Source organism: Eptesicus fuscus, chromosome 1 (assembly GCF_027574615.1).
Source record: "Eptesicus fuscus isolate TK198812 chromosome 1, DD_ASM_mEF_20220401, whole genome shotgun sequence".
Lineage (NCBI taxonomy): Eukaryota > Metazoa > Chordata > Mammalia > Chiroptera > Vespertilionidae > Eptesicus > Eptesicus fuscus.
Window position 1 is genome coordinate 126,961,262 of NC_072473.1, and position 14,112 is coordinate 126,975,373.

At 48.2% G+C, this 14,112-nt stretch overlaps 1 protein-coding gene and 1 non-coding gene across 4 annotated transcripts; both read right to left on the minus strand.

The window, feature by feature from the left end:
• Window positions 1–124: 124 nt before the first annotated feature.
• Window positions 125–8,389, minus strand: LOC103301338 (melanoma-associated antigen D2). 3 transcript variants are annotated; one of them, XM_008158293.3, is made up of 13 exons: window positions 7,705–7,765; window positions 6,746–6,819; window positions 5,857–6,351; window positions 4,954–5,262; window positions 4,770–4,833; window positions 4,441–4,520; window positions 3,810–3,904; window positions 3,034–3,113; window positions 2,899–2,941; window positions 2,487–2,549; window positions 1,240–1,354; window positions 446–888; window positions 125–259 (listed from the first exon to the last, which is right to left on the minus strand). In XM_008158293.3, the coding sequence occupies exons 2-12, from the start codon at window positions 6,788–6,790 to the stop codon at window positions 454–456; spliced, it is 1,824 nt and encodes a 607-aa protein (XP_008156515.2). In that variant the 5' UTR covers window positions 6,791–6,819; window positions 7,705–7,765; the 3' UTR covers window positions 125–259; window positions 446–453. The 3 variants fall into 3 exon arrangements, with proteins under 3 accessions (XP_008156515.2, XP_027990862.2, XP_054569761.1); XM_028135061.2 differs by lacking the exon at window positions 7,705–7,765 and adding an exon at window positions 8,325–8,389 and having other exon boundaries at window positions 125–888; XM_054713786.1 differs by lacking the exon at window positions 446–888.
• LOC114228601 (small nucleolar RNA SNORA11) lies at window positions 1,538–1,666 on the minus strand. The gene has a single exon (XR_003614741.2). It is a non-coding gene; the product is annotated as a small nucleolar RNA SNORA11 (small nucleolar RNA).
• Window positions 8,390–14,112: the final 5,723 nt, after the last annotated feature.

Below are 14,112 nucleotides of genomic sequence, written 5' to 3' on the forward strand. Positions count from 1 at the left end.
CTCCTTTGAATCTAACACTATCACCTGAAACTAAGCATAGATTGAGGTGGAAACTTTTCCAATTCATTTTTAAATGTAGTACCAAAATGTTACAGCCCATCCCCACAAAAAAAAAGCAATCAACTCAGAAATGGCAAATAGATTTAATATAGTGTGTCAAATTCAATTGATTGATAGTGGCTGCCTAGAGTGCTGTGTTGAGTACATTTCTGAGGACGCACCCTGGCATGAAGAGAAAGGCTGCTGGGATTAGCAATATCTGAAATCACAAGTAAAAGAAAATTAGAAAGTCAACTGATAGCCACCAAACAGGAAGGAATACAACGTCAAAAGCAGTGTTTTCCCACACTCTCCGCATGGTCCTCCGACCTTGGCCTTCCTATAACCACCCAGCTCATCCCATCCCCAAGAGCCCTGGCTGCCCTCAACGAATCTAAGCATATACCTGAAATCTCACTTGTAGGAAAAACCACAGGCACCAGAGCTACCACTGCTGCTGGTACCGGCTCCACTGAGGCCAGAGAAGAGCCCAAACGTGAGAGTGGTGGGCAGGCTGGCACTGGCACCGAAGCTGCCACTGGCGCTGGCACCAGCACTGGCACCGGCACTGGCACCGGCACTGGCACCAGTGCTGGCACCACCACTCTCTTGGGCTTTGGCTTTAGCTTCAGCTCCCGCCTGGATCCGGGCTTTGGCCCAGGGTCCAATATCAGCTTCGTCCCAGTTGCAGGGCCCAGCAGCATTCTCAGAGCCAAGCCCAATGCCCATTCGAGCTCTAATCTCAGCTCTCGCCTTGGCTTCAGCTGCAGCCTCAGCCGCAGCCTTAATATCTGCTTCCATTGCCTCTCGGTACTGAGCTGCCCATTCCTTGGGATCCTTCTTTTGTACCTGAAACAGAAATAACAACCCTCAAAAGGATCGAAATCTGAGACTGGAGTACCTACTGGATTCTAGACAACATGCTACACACTGTATCCAGGAGCAATACAATAAATACTTCTAGTAATTAAGCCCCTAGTATTCCATCTCTGCCCTGACACTAGCTATGACCTCAGTGATCCCAAGTTTTCTCATCTGCAGGAGGGCAACACCGCGTTAGTTGTAAGGATTAAATGATTCAGCTGAAGTGTTTAGTGCACTAAGAGAGGCTTCAGAATATTCCTATATAAGCTGCAGGCTGCCCTGCCCACTGCCTACCCATGCTCTTGATAGGCCAAGCTTGGGTAGTTCTCCAATTACCTTGCAGGCAAACTTGAGGACTTTCATCTTGCTGGTTTCATGGTAGGAGCGCAGGCCCCAGAAGAACTCATACTCAGGGGGATTGCTGTTAGGGACTCGGGCATAGTCCAGGTACCTTGAAAAGAGAGGTTCGAAGCCTTTACATCGAAGACCACCCATGGCCCACCCATGCAGGGACTGGGAAGGCTCTAGGTAGCAACCTTCCACACTAAATACTAGCAGCTTTTCTTCCAATATTGAGCCCTGTTCCATCCCTCCTGCCCCAGCCATGTGAAGGCACGGGGGTTGGTGGGGAGAAACATGTAGGGTGCTTGTGCAGAGGAAGGCCCCACGTTTTGTGCCCCTTGTCACAGTGACCCCAGTTCCTGTTGGGTGTGTTGTAAACAGAGGAGCCATTTCTTCAGGCACCCTGCTCTGAGCACACCCCGTCGCAGCGTCTCGTCCATGGCCTGGGACAGTCCACCACACAAAAGGGCTGTAAAGGGAAGACAGTCCACCAAGAGCAGCGTACTCCGTACACACGCCCGACCTTGTGTGTGCGCATGCGTGCTAATGCAACCTTGTGAGTGCGCATTTGTTTCCCCGGGATGAGGACAGGGTCAGCCCTGGCCAGAAAGTCGGGAGGGCTGGGCTCCGGGCCTGAATGGGCCCCTTACCAGCTGGGGCCATGCTCAGACTTCTGTCTCTGAGCCCCAGGTTTAGCAACTGATAATGGAGCTGGAATGACAGCACCTACTCTGCAGGGTAGTTATGAAAATGAAATAAAATGGTACATGTCAAGTCCCCAGCGCAGTAGCTAGCTGCCTACAGCTCCTATTTTATGATTGAAATTATACTATTTTAAAATTGAAATTAATTGCTACGAAGCCCTGGTTGGCATGGTAAAAAGAACCAACGCATTGGAACCTGAATCTAAAAATCTTCAATTTGCTACCTGTGAAACCATAAGCAAATGATTTCAACACTCTGAGCCTCCGTTTCCTCCTGTATGCAATGCTGGTGATGACAATCCCTCCCTTGTAGAGCTGCTCTGGGGCATATGCGAGAGTACATGTAATGGGTCAAGAAATACGTGCTCTTGTTGCCTTTATCACTTTAAAAACAAGCTCCCACCAGCGTACACACACACACACACACACACACACACACACACACACACAAGCACACGTGCACCCATCGTAGCTCTATCACCCAGTTCTAAAATAGGCAAAATGTATGGCACACACCAATAGCAGATGGACACTTACTTCTGCTTCACAAACTCATCGGTAATGAGCTTCTTCACGTCCCCAAAAAGCGAGTGATGTATACTGACAGCAGAGAAAGATAGATAGATAAATAAATAAAAGGAATGAATAAATAAATAAATAAATAAAATGGGGTCAATAGCACTTCCCAATGTGTGCAGAGGAGTTTCCAATGTGGAAGAGAGATTTCCGGCACAAGAAGGAAGCACCATCGAAATTCAAGAGGCAGTAAGCTCAAGGGAACAGAGTTCAGGACCATTTCCCCATCCACCCAGGTCAGAGTCATGGGCCCTCTACCCAGTCCAACACCCCAGCCTGCTCCATCAGACCACCAGGCCGATGCGATCCTGGGACCATCCGCTCTTGCCAAAGGACAACACGGACAGCAAGTGCTGAGAGAGCCCAATCATACCCAGGGCGCAGCCCCAACTTGCGCAGCACCTCCCAGATGACAGCTGCAAGGAGAGGCAAGAGGAGAGGGACAGAAAATGAACATGTGGGCATTCTGACCACCGCCACCCATTCAGCTGCAGGCCCAGACACTCACCCTCGCTGGACCGATTTCCATTCATGAAGATGATGCTAAGAAGCACCATGAGGAGACCCAGCTTTGGGGAGTCCTTGGTTCTAGGGGAACAATAGGACAGAGAGAATGTTTATGTCCCGCAGCCATCTGCAAAAAACACACCAGCCAGCTCACTAGGCTAGCCTCTCCCAGATTCCTCAGGTATGGGAGAGTTCTGCCCAGTCTATGCTTCTAGCTCCACGTGACCCTGGGCAAGACACTTAGACCCCTGAGCCTCAGTCTCCTATTCAGTGAAACAGGAAATCACATCCTCCCCTCCCTGGGCTGCTGAGAGGACAGAAGAAATCCTCCCAACAGAGTTAGACCCAGGCACTCGGTCAATGTGAGGCCCTTCTTCCTCTCACAGGACCCTCAGCCACGAGAGAATTCACAGCCACCGATGCGTCTGCCCTTCGAGCATTGTGATCCACCCACACCAGGCAGGCCGCCCTCGAGAACCACTCTACAAGACCAGTAGGAAGAGACAAGCAATGACAGGGCTGCTTTCCTGGGAAGCTTCTGGACAAACAGAAAACCTGACAGTCGGCAGGCCCCACCCCAGGCTTCGACAACCTTCAGTCCATCATAACCAGACACAACTTTTGTGGGCAGGGTTCCAGCTACATGTGGGAGCTGGAATGGGCTTCAGGCCTGTCTTTCCTGACTCTCTAAGGGAGTGTGGGACAGAAGGCAGGGATGGGGTAGTACCATGGACAAAAGCAGAAGCCTCCCTCCCACCCAGCCCTTTCCCAGCTTACGTTCCCAGTATGCCTGCATCAGTGGGTTCCAAGGTGCTGAGAAGAATGTACAAGTGGTCATTCTTATCAATTTCCTTCAATTGGATCCCAAATACCTGTGGATGGGGAGGAAAGCTTGTGAGATCATCAAATCCAGCGTCTTGGTCATCCCACAGCTCCCCATGTACCTAGTGTGTGTGTGTGTGTGTGTGTGTGTGTGTGTGTGTGTGTGTGTGTGTGTGTCAAACCGGTGAGTTAATGCATGTAAGCACTTAGCTATGAGGCCAGCACATAGCAAATAGGCAATAAATGTGCTACTGTGATCTACATCATCCTTGTGATTAGCAGGAATCTAGGGAGACTGTGAATGTGAATGAAAAGGAAGAGGTGAGCATCTGGAATACATTCCAGGACATGTCCAACAGCACAGAGAAGTCAGGACTAAGTTGGTTGGCTTGAGTCCTAGCTGTGCTTTTACCACTGACTTGTTGTGTGACCTTTGGCAAGTCGATGCACCTTCCTAGGCCACTGTCTGCCCAGTGATGGGACTGGGCTTAGTGAATCTCTGTGGTCCCTCCCCGAAGGGACGTGTACACCTTTGTTCAATTCAAGGCTTCCCCATTGTGTCCATCCCCCAGGGCTGCCCCTTCACCTTCTCCAAGGAATAGCCTGCTCGTTCAATGATTTCAGGGTACACATCAGTGTATTCTTTGATGATGTCCTTCAGCATGTCTGCAAGGGGAGAGTGTTGCGAGCACCTGAGCTGAAGTGAAGCCAGGTGGCCCCCATACCCAAACTCTAGACCCTTTGCCTACTCTGCTGTCGGTGACATAAACAGGTTTTGAGCTAATGAACAGAGATGCTAGCACTGGCAAATTAGAACGCTGGCAGGACAGAAGTAGGAACAGAAGAGCAAGGGATGCCCCCAGCACAGAGCGGGTGGAGGGTAGAACTAGGGGGAGGGAGTTCGTAGGACTCTACCTGCGCGCTTGATAGGAATCTTGGTCTGGTCTTTAGCCAACAGGTACTTCACCAACTCGTTTGCCTAGGGGAGGAGAAAAAGGTGTAAAGGTCAAAATACATTTGCAGAAGGCTTGAAAGGCTAGCAGAGAAGAAGGCAGGCAAGGCAGTGGCTCAGGCTGAGTGCAAAGGACAGCGTTCTTACCCTCCCTTGCAAAAGGGCCACATCCCGAGGTGGTGGTGCTTCAGGCTCTTCGGCTGCCTGGAGCTTGGCAGCTCTGCGGCGAGCCTTGCCCCTGCGGGCCTTAGGTGACCTCAAGGAGAGCAAAGCTCTTCGGGCCCAAGCAGCCAACCGAGTCCTTGATGCCCTGCGGGCCCAAAAGGCTATGGGGCCCCTTGAAGCCCTGCGGGCCATGGAGGCCATTAGGGCCTTTGAGACCCTTCGGCCACCAGTGGTTCCAGAAGCCTGACTCTGATCACTGCTGCCCTCCTCTTCCCCGTTCAGATGCTTCACCTGCATCAACAGAGAGAAAGCACAACAGAGCCAGATGAAGCAGACGGTCCCTTTCCCTCATTCTCTCTCTTCCAGAAACCCAACCCCTGTAGTAACAACCTGCCTCACTAGATGTTGGCCATGGTGAATCTTGGGTTTGTCTTTCACTGGCTTTCAAGCAAGAGTTTCGTCACTGAATCAGACGAGGCACCACCCAAGGGTGGAATCCGAGGCTTCTCCTCTTGCTCCGTCTACCACTGGCTCTGCTTGGACCAAACCTGGACAACTTCATTCTATCTGTCTGGGTCTCCGCTTCCTTCTCTATAAAACTGGATTACTTTGGGGATTTAAGAGATAAGCTGTGTGAATGTGCTAGCTCAAAAGCCTAACACATGGTAGCTACTCTGTCGATATAAACCGCATTACATTCAGATTACAGTTGTGTATTCCTGTCTCATCTTCCCCCAAATCTGGGCGCTCTCTAAAGACAGGGATTGCATCTCATTCCCCACAGCCTTGATGAGCACAGGAAACTTTCTAAATGTTTGCAGAACAAATGGACCAACTTAGAGAAGAGGAATTGAAAGGCAAGGATAGTTCTTGCAGAAGTCTTACCTTTCGGGCTTTCTTGGCCTTGACCTTGGGCCGAGTATCCTGATTCTCCTGAGCCGGGGCCACCGTCCCCTCAGGCTCAGGTTCATCTGCCTCTGGAGCCTGAGAGGCAGCAGCCTCAGTCTCCTGGGCCTTTGTATTGACCTTAGTATCAGCCACACAGCTGACCTTTTTGGTCTCAGTGGCAGGCACTGTCACAGCCTGAGGGTCAGCCTTCTGCACCTTGGTGTCACCTGCTGGACTCTTCTTTTCAGTTGCCAAACTCTGGGTCTCAGTCAGCTTAGTGGTAGATGACACCTTAGTGGCAGCTGCCTCCGGAGCTTCTGGGGCCTTTGCTACCTCTGTGGCCTTTGAGGGCCCTGCAGCCTTTGAGACCTTCTCGGCCTCTGAGACCTCTGGTGCCTTTGAAGCCTTTGGTGGCTCTGAGACCTCCAAGTTCTGGGTCACTGTCAACGCGGTCTGCACCTTCAAGTCGCTTTCCTTTTCTGAAGTTTCAGCCTGCAAGAGAGAGCAGGGAAGCTCACGGGACTTCTCCCCACCCACAAGCAGGGAAATCGCTCCCAAATCCCAGGCCTTCATTTCTCTGACCTATACTAACCCCTACTTGCAGCATGCTCTGAGCACCTCAGCCCAACAAGGTCCCCCCCGCCTTCCTCTGAGCAGGAACTGATGGAGGAAAAGGGATGCACCTGCCTTCTCTTCTTCCTTCCTCCATCCATCCTTCCTTCTTCCTTCCCATCCTTCCTCACTCCCTCTACTGGGGTGGTGGACACCCAGGCAGGGAAGTGGGTGGAGAAGGACAAGGATAGCAGGGGAGGTACCCAGGGATTTAAGGCAGCAACAGAGGCTGAAGAGGAAAAGCAGAGAGGGGGAGGACAGGAGGAGGTCTCACCTGGGAGCGGGTTGGACCCGTACCAGTCTCGCTTGTGTCAGACATGTCTCAAGTTGGCCTGGCAAGAGCTGAGCCTGCAAGAGAGAAGGCCTGGGTCAAGGGGGAGAATCCACTGAACGTCCTCTCGGCTGTTCTGCTGGGAGGCTAAGCCTCACCTTCCCTAGGGCCCCTATCCCAAGCCCCTCCCCCACCCCCAACGACTCTGTTTTCAGATTCTGTAATCCACAGCGTCGAGGTCTCAATTCTCTGCAGCCGCACCCTCCCCTTTTCCAGGAAGACGTGCCAGCGCGGCAGCTCTGAGGACCCCGCCCCTTTTCCCAGTGCAACCCCCCCCCCCCAGCCGCAGGTCGACAGTGCGCATGCGCGTCCGCTGCAAGCCCCATCTCAGCCCCGCCCGCTTTCCCAGCACAAGCCCTCTCTTTGATGTCCATCGTGCGCATGCGCGTTGGGCAGCTGGCCGGCTCTCGGTGCGGGCCCTCCTCTGCACGCCCCTTTCTAACGATCCGTAGTACGCATGCGCAATAGTCGAGGACTCAGTCCGGTACCCTTTCCCAACACGCCTCCCTCCAGGTCCGCAGGAGCATTCGGTCCCGCCCCCTCCCCAGCAAGCCTGCTTTTCAAATTGTCGCCCGGTCCGGTGGTCCTGGCTCCACCCCTGCTCACTCCCAGCCCGCGTCCACAGGACCGCCTGGTCCCGCCCTTTTTCATAACACGCCCCCCTCCAAACAGGCAAAGCACATCTGGGTTCTGCCCCTTCCCTAAAACACCCCCTCCTCAAGTCAGTAATCGAGCTAGCGATTCCGTCCTGGGCACAGACAAACCGGGTCCAATCCCCTCCCTTCTCCGCCGGATGGATCCAGAGCGATCCGGTCCTCGGGGCACGTTTTCTCCAGGTTCCCAGAGGGTGGGGCTGACCCCGGCCGGTCTCCTATCCAGAGCAGGTCCCCGCTGCTACTCACCTCGTCCTCCTCCAGTTCCAGAGTGCGTCCACTCCCTCCGAGCCCCTCCGAAACTCGGAGACTGCCCTCCCCCCTCCAGGCCGGAAGTGGTCCCGCCCCTTTCCGCCTCCCTAGGGGGCCTCGGTCTCAACCAGTCTGCCCTTCCCCCATTCCCTGCTCTTCATTCCTTAAACCCCCCTCCGTATTCCCTCTGCCTCGCTTCCTGCTCCCTGTTCCCCAACGCATTCCCTATGTACCCTAGGGAACTCTTTATTCCCCTTCTTGCATCCCCCTCCGTGTTACCTATGCACCCCTTTCCCCCGTATTCCTTAACCCTTCTCTGCATCCCATATTTTCTCTGGGTTTGCACTTCCCCCTCAGTGTTCCCCTTCATATTCCCTGTCCGCCATCCAACATGCCCGGTTCTCCGTTTTTCTCTCCCTTCTCCGCTGGTGTCTGCTCCCCAGTCCGTACAGCCTGCTCTTCTCTAAGTCCTCCTGGTTGCCTACATGCCACGCCAGGTCACTCCGTGCACAGCTGCAGGGATGCAGTCGTAACTGCCCACCTGCCTGGCTACAGGTTCGAGGGAGCTGGAACCACTGGCTGGCTGGCCAGGAAACCCCAATCTCAGCGTCCCTCACCTTGTCCTCGAGTGAGTCCGGGATGCGTCTGCCCTCTCTCAGTCCCTCTCGAAGTCTCAGCCTCCTGGACTACAGCAACAGCCAGCCCAGCCCAGCCCAGCCCCTTTCCGCAGCCCCCTGCCACCCCCCTTCTCCTTCCTCGGGGGTGGGGCAATGAGGCCCCGCTCAGGGCTGTCTGACGCCAAAGCTCGTGTTTATGCCACTGTACCAGGCTCGGTCTGAAGCCCTTCCAACCAAAACCACTCCCTCAAAGCAATTCATTCATTGAATGTATTTATTTTTATATCTTTATTCTTTCTTATTACAAAGGTAATGTGTTGTGAAAATTCAAATCATGCAGAAATATTTAACATACCAATGAAAGGCTACCCTTATCTCTCTCCCAGAAATAACCACTACTCAACATTTTTATATACATTCTTCCAGATTTTTTTCTGTTCATACACTAATCTGGGTTTTCTGTCCACAAAGGGTACACTATACCTACTGTCCTGTGACCTGTTTTTCCACTTATATATTCTAATCGATTTTCCACACTGCACATTTTTCTTGACAGTGGCATAATTTTATCTTGTATAGATGTCCCATAATTTATTTAACCAGTCCAGGACATTTAGATTGTTCTTTTTTTTTTTTTTTTTTTTTTTTTTTTTTTTTTTACTATTATAAGCTACAAGGAGCATCCTTGTATTTGTATTGAACTTTTGTTGTTGTTGTTATTTACGGTATTTTTTTGGCTGACTCAAATGCCACAAAAAAGTCTTCCATTTTGATACAAAATTTGTCGACTTATTCTCAAAAGGTACATTGAATAGCATCCCCACCAAATGACATCTCTCTTACGTTTATGTGTCACATATATTACAAATATTTGTCATGTTATTTATGATTGTCTTTGCTATACAAAAGGGTTTAATTATTATATAGTGAAATGTATTAGGTTTTCCTTTATCACAACTGGATTCTCCTTCGTGCTTAGCAGTGCTTTCCTGCTCTCTATTCCCCCACTGTTTTATTCCAGGCACTTTTATGGCTTTATTATTTACATTTAAGTGTTTGATCATTCCAGATTTTGTTCTGTATAAGGATTCATCTCTTCCAAATCATGGCAAGCCTTAAATGCCAAGATAAAGGCTTTGGTCTTGATCCTGAGAGCGCTGAGAGATTGTTGAAGGGTTTTAGGCTTGGATAGGACATAGACTTAAGTTTTAGAGAGAACACCCTTGCTGCCTAAACCATAAGGAGCATGGGTTAGATGACTTCCTGGAAAGAGGGACAGTAGTCGTCCAGATAAACAATGATTGTGGTTTGACCTAGAGTGGTGGCAGTAGAGGTGGTGAGAAGTGATTGGATTCAGAAGATCTTAGAGAGATCAAAAAACAACAACACAAGACTTTATGAATAATTAGATGTGGAGAAAGGGTTAGGGAAGTGTCAAAGGGAACTCTTGGAGATCTGACTGGAGAGATCAAATGTGTGGATGGTAACCCCTTTCACTGATATATGGAATATGAATGCAGGGGGAACTGAGCATTGATTTTGAGGTATCTGTGGGACTTCTGAGTGGAAATGTCCCACAGACAGTTGAATATACATGTCTGAAGTTCAGTCAAGAGTTTTGGCTGAAGTTATAGAACTAGGCGTCATCAATACATGGATGATTCTTTAATCTATGGGAAACGGCAGAGTATCTGGGAAGAATGTATAGCCTTAGAGGGGCCCCAGGGAAGAGCGCTAGAGACCATAGGTGGAGGAAAATAAGTAGCGACCAAGGAGAAAGGGAGAAAAGCAGCAGAAGGCCCTGTCACAAAACCAAAGGAAGAGAATGTTTCAAAAGGCGGGAGGGGTCAGTAGTATTGAATGCTCCCAAGAGGTCAAGAAAAGGCCTGGAAAAATGTCTAGGGTTTTAATAATCAGGTAGTGGTCTGGTCTCTGGTGACTTCGGAAGGGATTATTTCAGTAGAGATTTGTAGCATAGATTGCTAATTGATTACCCCCAAATTCATCCCCCCCCCCTTAGTAATAGAATATCTAATTTTTAGCTGGACACATAGCCTCCTGGGATTAAATGGATGGGGGCAAGCCCAGCCGACGTGGCTCGGTGGTTGAGTATTAGGTCGACCTATGAACCAGGAGGTCACAGTTTGATTTCCTGTCAGGGCACATGCCCAGGTTGCGGGCTCCATCCCCCGGTGTGGGGCGTGCAGAACACACCAGATCAATGATTCTCTCTCATCATTAATGTTTCTCTCTCCCTCTCCCATCCTCTGAAATCAATAAAAATATATATTTTAAAAAATAGAGGAGGACGAGGGTCACACCCTAAGAATAGTGGAGCAGTAAACTAAAAAGAACCTGGATCTCTAACAATTTCTTGGTGCCACCCTACCAGCTTTAGGCTACCTACCTCTGGATTTCTTTTAGGTGAGATAAATACATGTATGTCTTCTTTAAGCCTTTGTTATTTGGGAGTCTGCCACGCAGCAGTTTCCTGATTGAAGTGGGCTGAGATGTGAATGGCAGGTGAGGTGTTCATGACAATGACTGTAGACTACTCTTTCAAAGACATGCCTCAGCCCCCAAAAAAGAAAAAAGAAACAAGAAATGCCTATGCCTAATTTCAAGGCTTTCCAAAAATCTAGCCCTAACTCGTTTTCCAGCCTTTTTCTTGCTGTTTTTCTGACCACTATCTATATTTTCCAACCACGCAAAACAACTATTATCAGATTGCCCTGCCTTCTCTTGCTTTAGAACCTTTGCTCATATGATTTCTTCATCATGGAACAACACACTCTGTGACATCTACCCTCTGTTTCAACCTCCACCATTTTAAATTCCACACATTTCAAGTAGCCTTTGGGATCGTGGAGTAACTTTCAAGGAATGCAGACTCGGAACCTTAGGAGATATTGGATTCAAGGGACTCAGGCAAAAGCTCAGTCCAAGTCCATTAGATAGGCATTTCCAAAGATTTTCAAAGTCATACTTCCCCAGTCCCCTCTCAGTGCCACCACCTTCGTAACACAATACTATAACCACCCTCACATTATGTCCTGGGGATCAGAGAACAGGGAGAAAACTTAAGAGAGAAAAAAGACAAGCCCAGCCGACTTGGCTCAGTGGTTGAGAGTCGATCTATGAACCAGGAGATCAAGGTTCGATTCCCGGTCAGGGCACATGCCTGGGTTGCAGGCTCAGTCACCGGTATAGAGTGTGCAGAAGGCAGCCAATCAATGATTCTTTCTCATCATTGATGTTTCTATTTCTCTCTCCCTCTCCCTTCCTCTCTGAAATCAATAAAATATATTTTTTAAAAAGTAAAAGAAAAATGTGCTCACAATCTTCACCCTTTGACCAGGCCTTTGACCTCCTTCCCCTTATAAACTCTTGGAATCTTTTGACCTTCAGTATCTACCCATAAACTCTGAGGAACCTAGGTAACTGAGTCCCAGACCGGTTTCCAGCAGCCATAGATCAGCAGGCAAATACCCGAGATCATGTAGATCCTACATATCAACTAAGGGAAAAGATGAAAAGCTGATTTATCACAGGCAGCTCTGTGCAGAAGATAAGGACAGACAGAGTATCAGGGGATGAAAGTGCCTAATCCCGGGACATCCAAGATTTCAGAAGCCTGGAGCTTAAATAAGAAACCCAGAATATCCTCACCACCAATCCTCTTCTAACATATTGCCCTTCTCCCAAACTGTACAAAATCAGTAAGGCTGAAAGCAGGTGGTAATAGTTTCCTTCCGAGGTTTCCTACCACCTCTTTGGGCATTTAAGTCATACAGCACAGTGTAGCAACTTAAAGTTGGGCATCAGACTTTCCTGTGCTTCATATTTCCTCAACCATTCCCATGATTGGGAAAGGCCTAATTGCCCCTCTCCAAGGCCCCACTCCCCATCACTATCACTATTGGGCCCTTTCTTCCCTCTAACATACAGTGGGTGCAGCCCCCACACACACACCTCCTTTCCATTTCTAGGCTCCTATGTCCTCTCTTGAGCTTGGCAGAATCTCATTTTTTTTCCTCCTTTTATGTGCAGGGCAATTAAATTAATTTTGTACCCTCTAAGCTCTGAGGGGTATCATTCCACAGCAAAAAAAAAAAAAAAATGACTACATGTTAAACTAAAGGCACATTGCCCATAGATAAGAAAACCGGCTACCTACTTTTGGAACAATACTCCTTCTCCCCTGCTGTTTGCACATTGAGTTCTTCCTCAGCACACGTTAGTGAGGTACATTCAAGCCATGCAACAGACATTGAGCACCAACTATGTATAAGGGACCTCTACAGAGGTGGCCCTTGCTCTTGAGGGGCTTACATGTCTACTGTATAAATATTAGCTTCACTTTACAGAACACAGAATTGGAGTTGAGGGAGGTACCTTGTTCATAGCAAAGCAACTGGTGAATGACAAAGAAATGACTTGAATCCCATCAGGGTGATGTCAAATACTAGAGCCTTCACCACTACGCTCTACTACCTCTAATGTTTTAGGTCCCAGCATATCCTTTTCAACTCTCTTCATAAATATATGTGAGGTGCATTACAGTATGAATTTCTTCTGTGGAGGTAAGTCTAACTGGATATCCATATACATATTTTGATATTGTCATAAAGTGTCATAAGATATATAATCATTTTGTTGTTGTGAGATAAACATAATTTTTAAAGATTTTATATTTGCCATAGCTGGTTTGGCTCAGTGGACAGAGCATCAGCCTGTGGACTGAAGGGTCCCAGGTTCCATTCCAGTCAAGGGCACATGACTGGGTTGTGGGCTCGATCCCCAGTGTGGGGTGTGCAGGAGGCAGCCAATCAATGATTCTCTCTCATCATTGATGTTTCTATCTCTCTCTCCCTTTCGCTTCCTCTCTGAAATCAATAAAAACAAATAAATAAAAGATTTTATATTTATTAAATGAATGTGTGTACATGGCAACAAATCAAACAGGGCAGAAGAGCCTCCCCTTCTCCATCCTACTCTCTCAAAACAAACTTTTCACAGTTCTTGTTTTTATTCTGCTGATTGTTCCCTTCGAACTCGAGATAATATGTATATACTTTGTTTCTTGGTTTATAACATTTAGACAATAGCCTATTGATTCCCCAGTATGGCAATGAGAATTTTGTTGATGTACACTACCTTGCTTTTCCACCCACTCGATTGCTGTATTTAACACTGAGATTTCTTTTTTGTTGTTCTTGATTATGTTCATATTGGAAAAAAGTGCCCTCAAATCTCCATTCTTTATTCCACCCATTTTAAACATATAATGTGGACTGCCCACTTTTTAGGACAAAGATATCAAGGCCACTGCCCTCCCCATGCCAATTCAATGAGCCACTTTGTCAGTTTAATCTTTCCTTTACATGGTCCAGGTTATTAACATTTACATCTTGTTCTGCAGCCACGGCCAGGTCTTTCCTTCTTTGCCCCGGGTTGACTCTAAAACACGAAAACCAATAAACAACACCTACATTATCATTACTATGTAAATATTTTTCAAAACCCAGCCAAGATGTTAGCCAGAAATACACTTCCTTCTCTTCAATTCCAACATCACAATTTTTTATCCTTTCAAAGAAGACTGTTTCAACCATCAAGGTCAAATGGAATCTCAATTATATTCCATCAGCTTCTTATAATCATTTCATATTTTATTTTGCTTTATATTTGGATCATTATTTTCTTTTAAAAATATTTTTATTAATTTCAGAGATTAACAGGGAGAGAGAGAGAGAGAGAGAGAGAGAGAGAGAGAGAGAGAGAGAGA